General features: G+C 41.6%; 1 protein-coding gene across 2 annotated transcripts in view; it reads left to right on the forward strand.

Annotated features, from left to right (window-relative positions):
• The window catches only part of LOC116322647 (solute carrier family 45 member 4), a 52,686-nt gene that overhangs the window by 9,214 nt on the left and 21,935 nt on the right, over positions 1-21,537 (forward strand). For both annotated transcript variants that reach the window (XM_039605533.1, XM_031742770.2), the window contains one exon: positions 11,300-12,679. In XM_039605533.1, coding sequence (XP_039461467.1) covers positions 12,361-12,679 — 319 coding nt within the window. In that variant the 5' untranslated portion in view covers positions 11,300-12,360. The remainder of the gene's footprint in view (positions 1-11,299; positions 12,680-21,537) is intronic.

Consider the following 21,537-nt stretch of genomic DNA (forward strand, 5'->3'; position numbering starts at 1 on the left):
TATTGAACCGTATGTGAAATTCCAGTCCTGTGACACAATCCTAGCTTTGACACAGACCCTAATTAGAAATGAATACAAATCAGATTAAATGAATAAATAAAATGTGTAATTTCTTATATAAATATGCACTTGTTGAACCCATTGTCGCTCAGATATTTACTCAGAGATACTGGCAGCTCAGCGACACAGGCGCGGTGTCCTTGTCGTCACCAGATGACGCACCAGTCGTGCTAATTCATACAGATGCCACTCATCATGTATGGATGCTTCTTCAGGATCCCTTGGCAATAAATTTACTACAACTCATAATATTTAGCATGCAGTGTTGATGCTGTGACTAGGTGTAAAAACAGGGCCACCGTTGAGTCAAGGCAGCACCACCAGAGGAGGCCTTGCATGTGTCGTGACGTGAGCGGACTGGTTTGCTCGTCAAAAGGACAAGAACACAACAGCCACTGATGAAAGAACTTGTTGATGTCTGTTCAGCTAAGCCATCGTTATCTGTGCACCTCTCTGTACAGCTGTTTTTTCTGTTTGTTGTGGCTAATCTGTTGGAATAATGGGAATAATGAGATTACTGCTAAATTGTTAGCTGTGTTGTAGCCACAACATGCAGTAGTGTGCAAAAGCCTTGAACTACTCACAAATGAGTCTTGAGCTCATTCCTATGTATTTTGATAGGAAAATTAGAAATGGTGCAGCAGTTTATTGAAACCATGAACTCTACTTCTAACCCAAGGACCTAGCTGAAAATGGATGGAAAAGCAGTCAGTGTCCTAGCAAAAACATCAAAAGAGCCTCAGAGAGCCTGAACAGCTATTGACTACTATTCACCAAGACAACTTGAAAGACTTTAAAGACTAAATGACAAGACATTCTGGCTCCTTGGAAACAAAATATAAAGAAATGATTGAACATTTTCAGCCCATAAAACCAGATATAACCAGTGTAACTCTTTTATAATTAATTGAATTGGGCAAATTAAATTTTTATTTAGACGTCACTGCGAGCTGTGTGGTTGTTGTGCCGCAGGTTTGTTGACACGTCTGTAGTTCTGCTCTCTGACTGAAAACAAGGAGGCTCAGATTAATCGTCTCTCAGACTCAGCTGCTCATAATTATGCTCTCAAGTGAATTTGGGTTAATGTTAGTATATTAGTTTTGCCAGAGTCATGTAAATAGATCTAATATATCATTTCCCACACCAAATGAACACGCCTCCTGCCTTATGCAAGTGGGTGGAATAATTTTATTCTAGTTGTCTGAGCTACTCAGATGCATAATATGCACAGACATCATATAATAACACACAAGAGGAAATTATGTTTTAGGCAAGAATGCACTGTGTGGTGACTAGAAGGTTAACCTTGGCTGAACTCGCGCCGAAACCATTTTTGTGGTGTCTCGTCATTTCATGGCGACGGCTAAAGCAAGCAGAGACATTTAGCGTCTATTTTGAGAGAAGGCAGCTGGGAGTTTCAGGTGAGGCTGGGACTGGGGATTAATTTAGAGCTGCTAGGACATCACAGGGATAAAACCAAGTCGGTGGGAGGCTCTTCTAAGTGTTTTAATATGCGTGTGTGTTAGAGTGCATGTAAGTGAACAGCACGTATATTATGTCATATTCATGCCACCCGGTATAGTGATCTAAGCGCTGTGTAATGAGTAGGAGATTTGTCATTGAGGCTACAGCACGTTGATACACATGTGCCCCCCCTGTACTCCCTGCACTGCAGCACTGCTGCACCATAACACTAACAGCCAGCTTCTGTCTACCTCCCAACCTCGCTCTGTTTCTCTTGCTCTCTTATCCCTGCCATCTGCTCCCCAAAAACTGGCCAGTGGTTGTTTTTCATGGGAAAATCATCTACTGACGAAGGCTGTTCAAGTCTTTTTGCACATGCAGCTTTGCACAGCATCCTGCGTGTTTACATGCCGCTTGTAGGGTGTAGATAACTGAAATGTAGACAACAACAGAAGATAACTCAGGGAGAAACAGAACACTAAACATCTGCCAGCGACATATTTGTATTTCATTTCATCACTCTCGCACACAAGTGCACGCAGACGCAGACGCGCACACATTTTTAAAGCCACATACTTTGCCAACCAACAAAGGTTTTTTTACTTCTGAGACTTTCTTCAGTGTTGGAAACATTTGACCTTAGCCAACTCTCTTACCCAGTTTAAGGCCCTGAGAAGTATTTCCCAGTTTACATAGCAGTCATAATAACTATGTGAGGTATTATGAATATCTAAGATATTTAGTACAGAAAAAAATTAAAAAACTAATGTATAAATATACTAAAATATCCATGATTCCTGCTGCTGATACACATGTCTTGGCTTTGGATATCGGCCAATGCTGAGTACACAACCAGTATCAGTACTTAATAAGCGATAAGCTGTGGTCCTCAGTGTGAGTAAGAGACTGTGAATCAGTTTTTTTTCTTAACTCAGTCACAGTAGAGTACAAATAGGAAAACAACCTCCCTGCGATTTGTGAAAAATCTGTGACCCAAATCAATTTTTTTTGCATTTGCTGACCGCTTTCATGTATCTGCGGTGACAAACTGGTATCCCAGAGATTGAGTGTGCAACACCCTCAACCTCTGTGTGACCATTTCCTATCACAAGGCAAGTGCACAGGTCACCTGGTTGGAGGAAACCTGTCTCCAAACAGTTGCGGTCCAGTCACTCTTAATCACATTGGCGAAGGTTTGCAAATAATTGCTGTCTCATTTATAAATGTAGACAGTTTGATTGCATTTTGTTGGCAATATGAGTCAGTCTGTGAGCACAACCTTCTCTTTATAATAGAGACCTCAAGTCAACTGGTTTCTCAATAGCTTTATTCAGGTTATATTCCTATATAAAAGGAAGGTTGCTGAGTATCTCTGTCGTTTTGCAGTCGGAACTTTGTCCTGCAGCAACTGATTAACATTTGTGGAGGAATTTTATTTCAAATTATGTGGAATCGGCAACAGGTTTGCAATTTTTGCAGATTTATTACAGTTAATTGCAGTATAATGCAAAAAATTGCAAGTTCGCCGGATTCAGTTGCAGACTGATAGCAGTATGACTGCAAGTGGTTGAGGACATGGTCCCCGCCTTCAAAAGCAAGAAGATTAAAGGGTCATGGCACATGATTGCAATAATAATTTTGATTCTCTTGGGTGACCTTAGCATTAAGCAGTATTTAAAATTAGCTTAAAATGCATTTTTAAACTAAAATCTGCATTTTTGATGTGCTGATTGATATGCTCGTCTTTAATTTCAGCTCAGTGTGAGAGTGGCTATTCTGTTTCCTCTCCTCTCTGTTTTACTGATGTGCAGAACAGAGGGGAAGTGAAGATAATGGTAACCCAGTTGACTACATACCTAGCTTGCTCTAAGTGCAATAAAAGCTTCCAAGTTTTAACTGTAACAAAACCAAAGAAAACAAAGAAAGAGGGAAGTCGGCAGCCATCCACTCGTCCACAGTGTGTTTGCTATAAATCACAACTGAATCTTAGACCAGTGCCAACATACAGAACTTGTCAACATGGCTAACTGACTATCTACAGTTAAAATTTCTGGACTCAAAAGCATTTATACCACATGGACACAAGTTGACCGTGACTCAGAGGGAGACTTTATTCCGAATGTAGTCAAGGTGTAAGGGCTGTAGATGTAATGTTTTTTTTGGAGATTAAACAGGCAGGCTGTGGTGAAGAGAGGTGAAGCGTGGCTGGCACAGTGTGCAGGCAGACTGATGGCAGAGACCGGGTGAGCTGGCTTGGCAGACAGCTAGAGTGGGCAGGCAGGGAGAAAGGAGCTGCTGCCGGTGAGCTTGAGGAGCTGAAGCTTGAGAGCAGGCCGAGAGGTGGGGGCGAAATCTAAGCACGATGAAATGAAATTAGTTTAACTCACAAACACAATAAACGTGATAATGGTGTCTCTCCTGTGATGTCTGTCAGATAGCGACTAGAGAGTCGAGTAGATGTATGGCTGGTGATGAGCTGATGAGCCACCGGTTTTAGATGCTGATCGAATTGACTGCAGGAAATGTGAATGGTGCTACAACTACAAGTGACACACAGAGAGACAATAGGACAGGAAAACAAGAGACACAGAAGAAAGGAGACAGGAAGAAGTACAACAAGGGTCATGACACTGACAGCAGTCTGTGAAATTAGATTACACAATTTCCTGCCCTTTCTGCCTCTGATATGAATTTTTCTGTTTTACCTTTCTTTGGATCACAAATGCTTAATCATAATAATGCACAATATTAGGCTACTGATCTTGGAGTAATAAAATACCTGCCTCTTTATTTTTATTTACTCGATGCACAAAAGTATCTACAGCTCCTGCAGAATGTGAATTTGATCCTGACGTCCTTGTATTCTATATGTACCTCTATATAGGTCAGTGTGGCATTGTTTACAGAGTGCACACGTGCTTCACTGCTCTGCAGCAACACAACTTATGTTTACATATATAACACAGTGATGGTTTGAGAAAAAAAACACACATAATTAATAATAATTAATTCAACTTGTCTGTCAGAAAAATTATGAAAAATATACATCATAACATCCCAAAACCCAACGCCTATCCCTCACATAATGCGTCTGATTAACAGTAAAACCTTTTTATATTTAAAGTTATATAAACTGGCAAGAAAAAAAAGATAACTTTGCATATACAACAGGTTATCAGAATACCTTGAAAATGTTTTCTGATCTCACACCTGTGGTTACGTCTTGGTTACGAGTCAAGATTGTTGTTTGCACTCAACTTTCAAAGGTGTTGGCGCATGTGAGGGACAAACAGACTGAGCGGCAGAAGCAATATGTTGCACTGTAATCGAACAAATCAAACAACGTGTACTCATTTTACTACAGCAGTCTGAAATTAAAGTAAATGAAGCGTGGAGTATAGGTTTCATGCTTTATTATATCTTATTCTGTCAGCATCCATGGTGGCAGCCAACACTGTCGTGGACAAACAGTGAGATTGTAAAGTTGTGCTAACACACATATGTGATGATGTGGGCTGTGGATCGTAGCAGGACCACTGCCTTCGAGCAGAGTAGCCTCCACCATTAACTAAAGGTTAGCCTGCTGTTGAGGCTGCGCCTGGCTCGTGTCCCGGCTTCTGTAAAGTTAAATATGTACTGGTAGCCCAGGATCGGGTAGCCCACCATCGCCAGAGTACAACCATCCTTAAATTTGTGATTTGGAAATAAAATAAGACCAACTAGATTGAAATAAATATTTGTTGCTGTTTTGAAAGTTGAACATATTTTATAGTATGTGGAATCTAGTTGTTTTCAGTTCTTGCAGATTACTAAGTAGTTGTTTTTTTACTGTGCCAGCTCCTCATTAAAAAAAGTCTAGGCTGGTTTCGCCTCCCATGAGAACAATGTTTAAAACTGGTTTTAAACCTAACACTGAGCTGTGGAAGAAATTAAGTACTGCACCTTTGAAACAAAATGAAGCCAACAATCACATAGCTCAATTTTCTCTTTACAGCAGTTAAAACAACGGAAAAAAGAAACCTGAAATATTTTTAGTGAATTATTCCGTTAAGTTCAAATCGGGATTTGTTTGTTTGGGGTTGTGTGCTATGGGAAGCCGTTGGCTCCAACTGTTGTTGTTGCCACTTACTTTCCAGCTCCACCCCTGCGCCCAAATTAGATGTTCTCGGCTTTGCATAACTGATAAGACTTGCATGGTTTTCATGTCTGCAAAGTCAACTTGCTCCGCAGAAGCGAGTCATGAGTCAGCACTGAAAAAGAAAGAGGAGCAGGGGAACGGAGAAGGTGGATGAAATGAGAAAGACGGCGCTCGCTCTGATTTCACGTTGGTGTCACAGGTAATCTGGTGTATGGAGCCAGAATAAACACTCACTAAAATAGACTCGGGTTATGCGTGTTCAGTGTGTGCACTGAAGAGTCAGAAATCCTGTGTGTGTGTATGTTGCTCTGTGAGACACGGGACATGGCAGACTCTTAATTTGTCTGTGACCTTGAACTTCACAGCATCTCCTTTCCTTCCCTCCTGCTCTTATTTTCCTCTCATCTTCTGGCCCTCGTTTTCATTCAGTAGGATTTTTTTTTAAAGGTTCATTGCAAGCATTTGTCTTTGTTATGTTTCAGTCTGTGAGTGAGTCTTTCCTTGCATTTCACTCAGTTGCTCCCTGGAAAGCTGAGTTTCAGTTCTATACAAGCTGGTACTGCATGTGTGTGGACCGATGATTAGAAAGCATGCACTGGTGTCTGTGTGTGTGTTTGAGGACTACAAATGCAGGAGATTGCAAGCTACTGTCCTTAAAGGCACCCATCCTCATATTTACAACCTACACAAATTTAATTTAGGCCTAAAGTCTCTTCTGAAGAGGAGACTTGAACCATGGGGTTGGTGATGGCTTGCTTTAAAACTTGGGATTTCACTGTCAGAAGAGATGGATTAAGATCTTCTCGTGTTTACGAAATTATTCAAATTGATTCGGCTCCTGTTTCATGGCAGTTTTCACCCTGACAACTCACGCTGTTTAGCATTTCTTTGGTTAATTCAGCCGTTTGTGCTCAGCAGGTGTCCTCTCCCAGTCACTTGAGTTATTTTTGAGTATCACAAAAATGAGGCACGTCTCACATCCAGTTAGTTTTATGCATTTTTTTACAGGTTTACTTCCAAGTAGAGAAATGTCATTATATAAATGTCATTAGAATCCTGAAATCAAATTGCAGAGATGTAAAGCTTGAAATTGGCAGTGAGCATTAGGTACTATTCATTCAATCATTGTGTGATAATGTATGACTGTATGCATCAGCGCTGCCGTCAGTTTTCACTAAAGCTATTCACTAAAGTCTTGGCTGTTACTGAAGCCTGAAACACCAGCTGTATACTGCGTGACCTTAAATTTAAGGCTGTTCTATATAATACCAGTGCATTTTTTTTTTACATGACTTAGAGGGACAGACGGATTGGTGTACTGGTCTGTTGTGGTGAAGAGAGAGCTGAGTGTAAAAGCCAAGCTCTCAATTTACCGGTCGATCTACGCCCCTACCCTCAACTATGGTCACGAGCTGTGGGTAGTGACCGAAAGAACGAGATCGCGAATACAAAGCACGAAATGGGCTTCCTCCGAAGGGTGGCTGGCCCCTCCCATAGAGATAGGGTGAGAAGTTCGGCCATTCGGGAGGGGAGTAGAGCCGCTGCTCCTCCACATCGAAAGGAGCCAGTTGAGGCGGTTTGGGCCTCCTGGGTGAGGTTTTCCGGGCATGTCCCACCGGGAGGAGGCCCTGAGGCAGACCCAGGACACGCTGGAGAGATTATATCTCTCGGCTGGCCTGGGAACGCCTTGGTGTTCCCCGGATAAGCTGGAGGAGGTGGCTGGGGAGAGGGAGGTCTGGGCTTCTCTGCTTGGGCTGCTGCCCCCGCGTCCCGGCCCCGGATAAGCGGAAGAAAATGGATGGATGGATGGATGGATGACTTAGAGGTGTCACATGCCGATACCAGTCATATAGACTCCATGCCTAGAGTGCACAGCGAGACAAGCCCAGACATGTCTGAGGGCAAGAGCTGCACATCAGAGAGCTGCTTCAATGACTCTTCAATAAAGCTTAATACATTGCAAAGTCCGCAAGATGACTCCAGCAAAAGGTGGGAACAACAAACTTCACCACCCAAGCTAAAAACACAAAGCTCTTGCAGCTGGTGATTTAGCCAAAAGTAAACTAATGACTCAACCGACCATTTCTAGAGAACTTGCTAGTTGCACTAACTTACTGTGCAGGTTTAGTTACTTTAGTTATTAATAAACTGAAGCAGTTATGCAGTTGTGTCACATTTTTGCCTAAAAATCACTGGAAACTACAATCTAGGCTACTTTTTTGCTTACATTTGACTTATTGTGTGTCACTGCTATAATCCTGCTGCTGATACCTTTAGTGTCAGTACTGCCAGTGACTGTAGCTCATTTGAAAAGAATACCCTTCGTTTTCTTCACGTGTAAAGACTGCTGCAATCACCAAGAAAACATTATAAATTTTTTTCCCCTATATTGTCATATATAATTGAAATCTAGTTTTTAACCTGTACTTTCCACCCCTGTTAAATTATTTCTTTTATTTTGAGACCCTGATGGTGTTTCTGTGTGAACTGCTGCTGCTGGGATCAAGTGCTTGTAGAAAACCTTCAGTCTCAGAGCTGGTTGCTTGAATTAATGATTTTTATTGCAAGAATCATACACATTGGCTTTGAAAACCATCACAACTTTGCTGTTTATTTAGTGTTTCAGAACAGATGTGATTTTTTTTTTCTTTTAGGTTGCATAACCGCTGTTTCTGTTCAGCAGCCAACACTTGGATGTTAAATATTAACAGCAGCAAAGAAGAAATGATGAGACAGCTTCTCACTACACTGCTTCAAAACTGATTATTAATATATTAAATGATTAGCAGAAAAATTGCTTTAGGAAATTCTCAGTAGTTTATTATTAAGCAGTAAATTAAGAGCTGAATTTAGTGGTTGGCTGTAGCCCCTAAAGGCCTGTCATAGATGAAGAAACCAATTGACATCCTCACGATAAGTATTTAATCGTGTTGGTACTGTATCGGTTGTGTTTTTCTTCTTCTTGTAGTTTTAAACTTCACATTAATGTGTGTACCATTTGGGGGAAAAAAGTCATTGCTTCCCATGACCAGAATTGCAGCGTCTCCACCCTGTTGGGAACCATAAATTATGTCCACCATCACACATGAAGTATTTGGAGATATGTGGCCAACCAGATTGGAACATTTTGTTGGTGTTGTTGTTGTTGTTGGCATGTTACAACATTGAGACTTTCAGCACATCGCGTTCCCTCTGTCTTGACTGTGGAGATTGTGATGTTGTTTCTGTTGTTGAGCTCAAATCCGAACAGAATTCACAAGAAAATTTGGGGCATATTTGTATTTTAAATGTACGCCCGGAGAGAAGAGGGGCCATTGTGTAATCTGCTGCAGTGTGCGAGGTCAGGTGACGAGGGTTCTGTCTGTTTGTGCGCGATAAAATATTCAGGACCATCTTGAGTGCATCATGAATCTTAATGAGGACATGTGAGTACACTAGGAGTGGAGGAAAGAAAGAAACTCTGTTGATCTGTGTCTTCTCCCCTCTCCCTCCATCGCTGGTTCCTCCCACCATCCACCTGTTAAAAACCCTCCTTCCTTCCACCCTTCCTCCCGTCACCGCTCTCCTTCCCTCACTCTAATTTTATTTACTTTGTCAATCTCTCGCTAAGAGGCTCGATAAGAGTCTTAGCACTGTTTTTTTTGTATGTGTGCTGTTCACGTGGCAAGCATTAGTGTGTGTTGGGTGTGATGAATCGTGCGGTCTCCATGGGTTTTAATCCAGTGGGCCACTGCGCACAAAAACACACACTTTGGAATTCGGCTCTGTGGGAAATCGTATCGAACTTCCATGCAGACTGTGTTTCTCTGTCTCTCCGTGAAGCGCGCCATTAGCTGAAGGCCTTCCCTTCTTGCACTCCTCTTTCTCCTTCTCCTTTTTAACGTTTTTTTTTCATCTGCATGTCTGTCGTTTCTTCTCGCCACACACACAAGCCCTCTGTTTGAAACAGTAGCTCAACTTGAAAACATTTTAGCTCATAAAACACATTGCATTCTTTCATCCTTCCCGTCCAGTTTCAAAGACTGTCCGAGTGTCTGCGCGGATGAATCATGTGCTCAAACCAATTACACCGTTTAAAAATGAACTCTTTTCATACGAGAGAACACATACGTATGTGTCTGCCTGAACTGTGGTATCAGCATGCTGATACTTAAAAAAAACCCAAAAAAACAAAACCCTTACACTTACAAATTCAAACACGTGTGACTTGGTTTGCCAAGTTACAGAAACAGACCTTTTCACTATGCTGTGACCTTGTAGATAACTTAGAAAACTTTGTTTTGTGTGTCCAGATTTGAGTTATTGGTGAGTTAGTAGAAGGTTATTTTGTTGGTATTTTCACAACTTTTAATTGTAAAAAAGCAGCAGAAACAGTGGTTTATTTTGAGAAGCTTATCCACAGACTTTTGGAAAAAATTGGAAAAATTTTTAATATGAACCGTTAAGGTAAAAGTTGTTCAAGGTGTAAATAGGAACTTGTTTTTGAAAAGATTATTATTTCCCACTTTTCTTTTGTTGTTGTCATTACTTTGGCAATTTTTTGCCAGTATTTTGCTACGTATACTCGCTGGGCAAATTGTTATGTACACCTTGGTAGTACCAGGTTGGACTCTTTTTACCTTCAGAGCTACTTTAATTCTTTGTAGCACAGATTCAACAAGTTGCTGGAAACATTCCTCAGGGATTTTGGTCCATATTGACATGATAGCATCACACAGTTGCTGCAGATTTATCGGCTGCACATCCATGATGTGAATCTGCTGTTCTGCCACATCCCAGAAGGTGCTTTATTGCACCTTCTGGTCACTCCAGAGGTTATTTGAGTATCTTGGTAAGCATGTGAACCTGTTAGCCGACAGGAGTTGCACCTTGTTTGATCTTCTACTCTTCTTCATACCTTGTACAAGTGTTTTTTTGTTTTTTGTTTTTTTTTAGTTATTGCCTTCCTGTCAGCTCAAAGCAATCTGACTTCTGGCTTCAACAAAGCATTTTCACCCAAACAACTGCTGCTCGCTGGATATTTCCTCTCTTTCTCTGTAAACCCTAGAGGTAGTTGTGTGGGAAACTCCCATCAGATCAGCAGTTTCTGAAAAACTCAGACCAGCCTGTCTGGCACCAACAACCATGCCCCTTTTAGAATCGCTTAAATCACCTTTCTTCCCCATTCCAATGTTCAGTTTGAACTTTAGCACACCATTTTGATCATGTTTACATGCCTAAATGCACCTCGTTGCTGCCCTGGGATTGGCTGATTAGGTATTTGCATTAACGAGCAGTTGAACAGGTGTATCTAATGAAATGGACCGTAAGTGTAGATTGCGTATGCATCAGTGTCAAATTTCACGAGAAGCCTGTTTGCACTGTGTTTCATGCTTGCTGATAAATCATGTAAGAGAAAAAAGAAACAGCTGTAGTTTCTTTTATACAAGCTCAGTTGTTGTTTTTGGACCTGATGGTTATCACCTTCAAGAATAAAACCGCTCCCTCATCTAATCTCAGCTGATGCATGAAAAATCACATCACTCGCACCTTCCCACACCTACCGAGCTCATTAGGAGATAACAGTAGGACATGTTTAAAATTTAAGCAGCTGTGGCTCACTGCTGTTTTTCTCTCCTCTTGCCATTTTTCTTCCAGATTGATCAGCCATTCGATGGGGATTTTCAGAGGAGCTCCGCCTACCGTTGCCGCCTTCCCTCCTCCTCCCACCCCCTCCCCCCGCGACCTTTTGCTCGCCCCCACCCACTCCGTCATCCAGCCCTCCATCCAGCCCTCCATACACAAAATGACTCTGGAACTCACTGAATGGTCTTCTATATGGATTTTTACTGCTTGTAATAGACAGTAAGAAAGAAGAGGCGCAAACCTCGATGACAAAAAAGCCATAAACACCCACAACACACACACACACACACACACATACCCACACACACACACACACACACACACACACACACAGACTCACACACACAACACACACAGCTACACACACAAACACTTTCATACCAAATAAAGCTGTTTTGCAAGCAGTTTCTCTCACACCTTGACGTGCACACACAAAAGAAGCAAGTGCACAAAGCCACTCTTGGAATGTACCGCTTACTCTTCCCATGAAATTCAACTGCTTCCTTTATTTTTCTGAGATTCTCTACAGGCCTTGAGAAAGCTGATTTTATTTGATTTTTTTCCCCCTCCTCCCAATTTAAACAAGGATTAAAAGGTTGGGAATTTCAATTTGCAGTGTTTTTGGAGTACAACTTTAGAGGACAGCTGATTGCTAATTGATTTTTTTTTTTCCTTCTTTTTCTGGAAATTCTGATCTGTGATACATCTGGGGATAGCAGATTAGTTTATCTGCAAATATTTAGTGTCTTTAGCCTTTGTAGTTTTAGTAGGACCCAGTTCAACGTGCATTTTATTACCTCGCAGGCTGGGAAACATCTGTTACAGTTATTCAGCACTTCTTGAACACTTAAGTAATAGATGTAACAAGTGTATAACTAGCAAGTTACAACCACTGATTGCATTTTGTAGCTTGTAAAGATTGTAATGAAGTTACATCTAGAAAGTCACTACTCGTTTTAAAGTACAAGTAACTTGAATTGAGGAGTTTGTGGAAGCAAAGAAGTAGTAGGAGTAGTATTGTTTTTGTACTGTAGTTTTGTTAGAAGGGGTGCGCTTGTTTTCCTGTTGCTTGCATGCCCTCCAACATGCCTCCCCAGAACACAGAGGCTGACACCATGCAGGTCGGATCTCTGGTGGGTGGGGTTAGCAGCAAAAACTCCACCGCATCAGGCTTGGATGAGGAGAAAGGAGGTGCAGGAGGCGAGACGGATGGATTGGGAGGCGGAGGCGGAGCGGCAGAAGGAGGCCGAGGAGGAGAGGAATCTGCTAGCGAAGGATCGATTGAAGGGATTCCTTTAAAGCGATGGGTGATGCACGGAGCCGTGATGTTCGGACGGGAGTTCTGCTACGCCATGGAGACAGCGCTGGTGACGCCTGTGCTGCTGCAAATAGGTGAGCAGAGTCCAGATGATTTACATATGAAACGTATAAAGCCAACATCTGCAAAATACTTCAGCTGCAAAATTGCTGTTTTTAAAAAAAAAAAAATCTATTTCATGTGTTTTTAAACTGTAATCCAGGATCTTCATCAAACTACATCAACCAAAATTATTAATTCACAAAAAAATGGAGGAAAAAAGCAGCAAGTTCTCACAATAGATAGCAGACAGTCACAAAAAACGTTGATTCTGTTCTTCTGGACGGGGCGTTTTCAGTGGGAGAAATGTTTCATCACTGGCTAGCTCACTGCTATCAGTGAGCTATAAAGTAGAGCGACGGAGTGTGTTGAAGACATTTCATGGTGTTGTGAAAAACATTTACTTCTAAGGGTCGATGTTGGGATAAGCTAATGAGTGGAGCTCTGCAACATGTGCTTGACGTAACCAAGGTACCAGGGTTGTGACCAGCACTAGGCGAGCTTGTGGCCTGCCCATGGCTGGGTTCATGGGCATTAAGTTAATTGGTAATTCGAAACTGGTTGTAGGTGTGACTATGAGTGTGAATGGTTGCCTGTCTCTCTGTGACAGCCCTGACCCAAACTGACAACCTGTCCAAGTTGTACCCTGCCTCTTGCCCTATGACAGCTGGGATACGCTCCAGATGCTCCAACCCCTCACCCCCATGAATAAGCAGGAGATGGGTGGATGAATGGATAGATGGATGGAATGCTGTTGTCTATCTTTAAATTGTCATGCCATTTAAGGGGACACCTTAGCAGCTAAAATGTCAGAGCACATATCTCATCTCCTCTTCACCTTGTTCGGATCTGCTTGGAGATTACCCGGCTTACACCCTGCCTCACAGCATGCACACACAGACAGAAACAGACCTCCGGTCACAGTGGGCATGCTGTCATTTGCACCCAGTGTCATCTTTGACAGCCTTTTGAAAATATGCCAAGTCCAGTTCTGTCTGTAGGGTACTAGAGTCTATAGAGGAGATGGAGAGGGTGTGAAGAGTGAAAAGTAGGAGTGGAAGAAGGGGAAAAATGTGAGAAACAGCCATAGCATTATTTGTGGTTTCCATGTAATCCCCCCTCTCTTGCTTCTTTTTTTTCCTCTTCAAATTTCTCCTTCCCCTTCACTGACGTTAGTGCGATGTCCTAGCTTACATAACCAAGGGGACATGAATAGGAGGTCGCTCTGTGGACACCATGACTCCTGGCCGGCTCACCCGGGATGAGCCGCCATAGGGAACCGGGATCCCAAACATGCACTTCAAGTGTTTGTTGTGTCGAAGGGCAGCACTGAGATCAGCCAAATGTTGGAAATTTAAAGGCTTTCAGCTGAATTCCAAAGAGTGGTGTGCTCTTGATGCATAATATTAAAGCAGGAAAAGGCATCACAAGTAACAAAAAAATATTTCTGGGATTCATTTAAACATGTCTCCTGTGGACACATTACACAGGGGAGCCGCTGCATGTTTTGGTTCTAATTTTAGCCCCGATTTAGCTGCCCTAGCCTATTTTTTTTTTTTAGATCAGAATATGTCTGAGCTCCTCTTAGTAGATTTTGAAACTGCCGGGAGGTACAAGCCCCACAGATTAGTCTGCTAAAACTAAAACAGACAGAACAGTGACTTTATTTGTCACTGAGAGGAAAGATAATCCAGTCATGGTATTTGTGTTTTTCATTCATTTTGACCTTTTGCTCATCATAATTAATGAGAAGGTTGCCTTTCATCTGAATAAAAGAGATTCCAGTCAGGACAATACAGATAAACCGTGCTTGTTGTTATTATTACTACCAAATACTCCATGCAAAGCACTTTTACTAATAAGTTACAAATAAAAACGAGTGCAAGTGACACGCCTGCAGCTTCGACAGACTTGCTTTATTTTAGGCCCCGGGAATGAGAACAGCCTGGAAAAGACTACAAATGATGTTAAGATCTCGTGAAGCTGACATGCCTATCATGTTAACAGCTGCTGAAAATTAGGTCGATGAGAGACGTGAGAGTGAACCAAGACTGTACAGTCAAGATCTGTAAAGTCATAAAACAAGCTGAGCGAGGGACTGCAGAGATTGGAGTTGTCTGCGGGCTCATTAGTGTGAGAGATTTGGGTAATAATGTAATAATTTCAACAAGCTGTTTGGAAAAAATGGCAGGTTAGAATTTACTTTGCTTGTGGTAATCTTGCACTTTCTGTGTGACATTTTGGCAAGATTTTACTTCCCGTCCTGTTTTGTCTGCCATACATCATGTTTTGGATAGTTTAGCGGGTCTAAAAATGGAAATCAACTCCATGTATGCTTTGGTTAACCATGGAGAGTTTTCCTCATTTCCTGTGCATGCTGATTAGCCTCATGGATGTATTAATAGATCTTAATATGGCATGTCAGCACGTCTTTCTTCCAGTGGCAAAGTAGAGCTAAAAAAGAAAAACCCCTTGTGGACCAGAGCAATTTTTCCTCATGAAACACCATTGTAAAGTGTTGACAGGACCATTATAACAGAGCTGGAAAACTGCTGGCAGAACAAACAAGGTGGAAGCAAACCTGGAAGAGGAAGTTTTATTATGGCTTTTGGGTGAGCCACTTTGTTTGAAATAGAAAAGACTTTTCAGTTCTTATTTTACAACATCCAGAGCCATCTTGAGCGTTTGGTTTGTAGATCAGTTTAGAAGTTATACGTCTGCATACGACTACGTTTCCCCCGACCCTTCACAGCCACAAAGGTTGCTTGTGTTTGCATTCATTCATGTTTTTAGCCTGCTAAAGGAAAAACAAACAGATGTAGTACCTGAAAACAACCCCCTCCTATAACTGTGGGCAGAGCTCCAAGTTTTGGGATAACAATATCCGCCCCTCCCACCCCCGCTCCTCTATGTAGTTAGTGCTCTATGCACTGACTGTAGCTACTAGAATTAGCTGGATCGTCAGTAAGCTGGCTGGTTGGCTCTGCCTGAGTGAAACCATTGTATGTGTAACCCCACAACATTGAGGTCACAGAAGGGGAGAGGGTGTGTGTCTGAGTGTGTGTGCAGCTGATACAATTTGGTCAAGGAGCCCATATTTACACAACGCGGAGAAAAGCTAAGAAACTTCTGCCTTACAAGGGCTTGTGCGGGGAGCATGCTCTCGTCTGTTCTTATACAAGGAGGCAGGCCTTTCCCCTAAAGGCAAGGGCACATATTGGGGCTGTTGAGACAGTTATATTTATAATTTAGGCATCAAATCGGACCAAATTGGGCTTGAGTCTTGTACTGTCTGGGCTGCTAGTTGAAAACAGTCGATATAAGTGAGATAAGATGATCACTGTGCAGCTTTTGTCCTTATTTCTTGCGTTCAATTAAGTAAATTCATTTAATGGCCTGGCCTGTACTTGTATAGCGCTTTACTAGTCCCTCGGGACCCCAAAGCGCTTTACACATCCAGTCATCCACCCATTCACACACACATTCACACACTGGTGATGGCAAGCTACATTGTAGCCACAGCCACCCTGGGGCGCACTGACAGAGGCGAGGTCAGTTTAAGGTTTAAGGTCAGTTTTATTCATATAGCACATGTTCGCAACAATGATCATCTCAAGCTGGTGTATATTGTACGGTTAAAGATTCAACAATATTAGAGAAAACCCCACAGTGGGGATGACGAACTCGCTTTGATTACAGGAACAAGTGGGCTCACAGAGGGCAGCCATCTTCTGTGACCAATTAGTGGGTGATGGGAAAGAAGAAGACGAAAGAGGTGCACAGAGAGACAAGGATTCAATAAGGAATGTTTTAAACCTAGTCTTAACAGTAGAGCAGGTGTCTGTTTCCTGAACCCAAACTGGGAGCTTGTTTCACAGGAAAGGAGTCTGATAGTTGAAGGATCTACCTCTGTGTACCCTGCATCTTACCCTATAACAGCTGAGATATGTGTTGTGTTTCAGGTCATCTTACAGACCCTGAAATGTTCTTGTTTATTTCTCTGTAAACTCTGTGTTTGTGGCTATTTTTTAGGTCATTTAAGCTGCCACATAGAGAGGTGAAGGGTCTTTTGAAAAGACGTTTTGCATCCAGTGCACTGCCTTTGATTTGTTCTGCTTGACCTGCAGGGACATTTTCCTGTTGTCTTTGTTGAAAATCACCCTCAGCAGGAACACCACCTAATGCTCAAACACAGATAAGAGTGAAAGGGAGTCAGCTCTACAAATGGGATTAAGAAAAGTGGTAAAGTAAAAGAAAAAGAGCAGCTTGGGGGGTGGAGGTGATGAGTCCAGACTGTGTGCTGTGTCGATCTTTTCAGTTATGAGCGTGTCACATTACATAATCAGCTTTCTCAGAACTGAACTCATAGGCAACTCAAGACAACTAGTAAAGCATCAAAATACTCGTTATTTGTCTTTATCAAATATATATGTATGTATGTGCAGCTCCATACTAACAGCAGGCTGTTGGACTAACGTCAGATTAGGGACGTTATCAGACATTAAGTACCTACAGATACAAGGCAGTGCTTAAGAATCATGACAAAGAGTACATTTAATGTGAATACAGCAGAAGCTAGTGTTGGTTCATACAGAGTCACTTATAGCTCACATAGCCATTATTGTTTCTCTTAATTTTGAGAACTGAGTGTAATTTTATGAACCCCGTCGAGTATGTCGCTCATTAAGTTACACCCACTGACCTCAAAAGTCTCTGTGTTTTGAACTCGATTAATAGAATAGAATAGAATCAAACAGAAAGTCTTTATTGTCATTGTATTCAGAATACAAACACAATTAGATAAGAAGGTCTCGCTTGGCAGAACTGTAAAAAAAAAAAAGAAAAAAAAGAAAAGAAAAAACAACCAAAAAGCACACACACACACACACACACACACACACACACACACACACACACACACACACACACACACACACACACACTGACCTGGAGAGCAAAGACCCCCAGCACTAAAAATTGTTATATTTTCTTGAAATTTCAACTTTCCTTTGATGCGTTTCAGTTATTTTCAGCAGTTTGTGTTATTTTGCCCTCTGTTAGAACAGGTTCCTACAAAAAAGTGGATTTCTTTTTAAATTATTTCACGGAACTGGCTGATCCTCTAATGAAGAAAGGGTTCAGTAAATCAACTTAATACAATAAAAAAACAATAAATAAAAACGAGCATGAGGCTAAACAGGAGAAGGAGAAGCACAGTCTGATTCAAAGGTCTCTTTCTAACCCATAATTATTTATAATCTGTTTATTTGCATGGTTGACTGCCCACCTTTGCAGCAATGCCACCATTGTGTTACCCAAAAGAGTGCAGGCTGGCAACTCTACAACTTTGTCGTCCTTCTTTGGTGGCCTTCTAGGCTTTACTTAAGGAGATTACTTCAATCCAAAATGAAATGACCTTCTCTGCGGCCCAAAGGTGGAGCTCTCTGGATTAGTGTCTTCACCTTTTACTACATCTGATTTCCTCGAATTCTGAAAAGCCTTGTGCTTCTTAATATTTGCATACCAAACTAAATGACCCACAAAGTGGCAGTTAAAGTTAATGAAATGATGAAACCATTTGGGTGCTTGTTTACTTTACTAATGCATCGTGGCACGGTGCCGCGCCGGCTTACTTGAGGCCAGAATTGCCAAGTTTGCGACAAACAAACTGTTATTTTCAATTTGCGACCTTTTTCCTTTCATGTCACAAATTTTACCACATGCCAGTCTGCGCGTTAACTTTTCTTTTGCTCCGATTTCATGGCAGCTAGATAGTAGCTGGTACCCTGTTGTCATGTCACAATACGAAGCCTGCCCCCGCTATTTAATTTGCAACAAATCAGCTTGATCTTACGCTGTTTATACTTGCATGCTAGGTAACCTAATCCACTGAGTGATCCTATCATGTTCACTGGTCTAATCTAGCAGATGACCTTGCAGACACTGTAATACAGGGTTACATAAATGACTGGCTTGATGTCACACTTACTAATCACTATAATCTGACCAAGTCATTCAAAGGATAGAAAAGATGGAGGACAGAGTGACAGAAAAATGTTTTTAAAATGCCTGCATCGGTGAAATGAGGGTTTATCAACAGATAGCTAGAATATGGAGGTAGGAGAGAAACATCTGGATTGAAAAAAATGTGAGAAATAGGAGCCACTGTGTGTAAATCACAATCAGTCCTCGCTAATCATTTTACACTTCTGCCTGTCACCACAGGGAACGAGAGAGAGACACAGACACAGAGAGAGAGAGAGACAAACACACCAGTCTATTCAGTTATTTGAAGTCTTCCTATTTATAGCATTTGGACTCATCACAGCAGTAACTTTGTTCATTTTAATAAGTTATCACTAACACAGACACTAAAAGGGTTTTTATGAAAGAGTTATTTGCACGTCAGTAGCGTTGCACAGTGGTGAGCCACGGATGCCAGCGGTTCCCAGACTGTGGCGTGTGGACCGTTAGGGGTCATTGAGAGGGTTAAACTGTAGTCGGAGGTTTCCTGCCGGAGGTTTCTTCCTGTTAAAAGGGAGTTTTTCCTTCCCACTGTCGCCAAAGTGCTTGCTCATAGGGGGTCATATGATTGTTGGGTTTTTCTCTGTATCTATTATTGTGCGATCTACTGTACAATATAAAGCGCCTTGAGGTGACTTTTGTTGTAATTTGGCGGTATATAAATAAAATTGAATTGAATTGAATTGAATTGAATAGTCAGAGCAGCAGGACAGGTTACTTTCACGGATCTGTTTTTTGCATTCGTGACATAGGGTAGATGCAGAGTCAGCAAATACTTTAGTCAAAGACATATTATGTGTAGTCGTATAGGTGTGCTATTTTTCCACCCAGCAGGCGATAAGTCAGGTATGTCAGTGCTATCAGTATACGATATGCGAGGAATGCAGAACTGAATGTGTGTGTGTGTGTCAGCACATTGTTCCCACCCCTCTCTCGCTACAGACAAGCAAATAGCAAAGCTCTCAGGTGATGATGAGGGACAAAGAAACATTGGGGGAAGCTGTTTTTAAAAATTATTTTCATTTTATTAAGATGATTATAGTTATAATCAGTGACCTGAGGAATTTGTTTACAGAGAGCACCCTGAAACGTGGGAAAAAGCCCTCACAAACAGCTCATATGAATAAAAATACAAAATAAGAGAAAAAGACAGTTAAAGTTCAAATGTGCGGAAGGTTGTTGGTTTGAAATTATGAGAAGGAGGAAACATAAACCCAGCCTCAGGAGGGTAACAAGCTGTCATCTCGCATAAAAATCTCTGCCAGGTTGATCCATACACTGCGGTGACCTCTTGGGAAACAAGAGAGCAGCTGTAAGTACTTCAAAATGTAAAATGTTTATACCCTGTCCAGGATTCTCAGTGTGACGCTGGCCCCTGGCCCCCTTCTTGCTCTGTCTGGCGTCAGTGGGAATAAGGTGCTTCTACGGCCTCTAAAAGACAGGCGTTATCATTCTGTTCCCTGTTGGCCACGGGGGCAATCCTACTGAGGTGGTGGGACGCTGCCCCTCCCACTCACAAACAGTGGTTAAATGACCTCATGTCGTGTCTAAAACTGGAAAAAATAAGACATTTACTCCAGAACTCTGCAGGGAAATTTCAAAGCATGTGGGGTCCTTTCCTTGATGCATTTCAAAATCTATAAGAATTTTTCAGCAAACTCTTCTATGTCAGGGGTGGAAATGCAGTGTACAGGTCTAGGGCAGTGACCTAGACCTGCCCATAAATGTATGGGCTAATTACACTGAATGTACAGATCACCTGTAATCCTTTTCTTCTCTTTTTGTTTATATGTATAAAAGAAACACTTTTTTTTTTTTTTCCTATTTCTGTTGTGTTCTGTGTGCTTTTGCAGGGTTTTTCTTATTGCTGGTGTTTTCTTAAGTTGCAGTCCGTTTGGCCTCTCAGGGCCACCGTAACATTGTTTAAAAAAAAAAAGATAAATGTTTAAAGACCTATAATCTGTTTGGAGAGATGATGCTGAAAAAACAAAAACGTATTTGTTGTTAAATTTCTGTGAAATGCCTGTAAATTATTTTAGCACAGCAAAGAGGCTGGCGGAGTTGCTGCATGTTGTTGGATGTGCAAAAGGTGCTTGCTTTTTTGGGTTTTGAGCTCACAGCAGTTTTGTTTAATAAGATTCATGCGATATGGAAATGAACCAGATGTAAATGCAAACCTCATCGTGCATTAACAGCTGACCTGCAGCTTGTTCAGTGCATCATTTGTCGTAACCTCAGAGCACCGCAGTGGTATGAACACAAGGCTAATATGACAAGAAGCTGCTCAAAGTTGTTTTTTTTTGTAACTCAAATTAATCACAACACACATGAAAACATTAAAAAAAAAAAACCCAACCACACCTTAAAAATCTCCAAAGAAGGAAGGAAGATTTACATAAAATAAAAAAATAATACAAATATTATAAAAACATTTGTTTCGCAATAATGAAAAAAAACCCAAGTTTTATGGACTTTATCCAGAAGCCTTAACACTGAGCCCACTGTTTCCATTCCCCCTTTTTTTTAAACAGCTTTACTTTTTTATACTTCACACTATACAAAACAAGTTGGACTGCAGTCAGTAATAGTGACCAGAAATCCATAAAACCAAGAGTGAAACACACAAACAAACACAGCCCCAACAACAGCCACAAAACACATCACTAATGGTTGGCCTGAGGGCAGTTGGGTGGATGTGCGAGTGTGTGTGTGTGTGGGTGTGCGCGCGAGTGGGTGCGTATTTTAAAAGAGCAGAAAAACATCTGCTCTCTCACTGACTCTCGCTGACTTTGACCATATATTAATGAGAGGAAGATGGATGAATACTGACAGACCGGTCCTGTGGAGTTGTTTACTCAGATAAAGTCAC

The sequence above is a fragment of the Oreochromis aureus genome, linkage group 22 (genome assembly GCF_013358895.1).
Source record: "Oreochromis aureus strain Israel breed Guangdong linkage group 22, ZZ_aureus, whole genome shotgun sequence".
Lineage (NCBI taxonomy): Eukaryota > Metazoa > Chordata > Actinopteri > Cichliformes > Cichlidae > Oreochromis > Oreochromis aureus.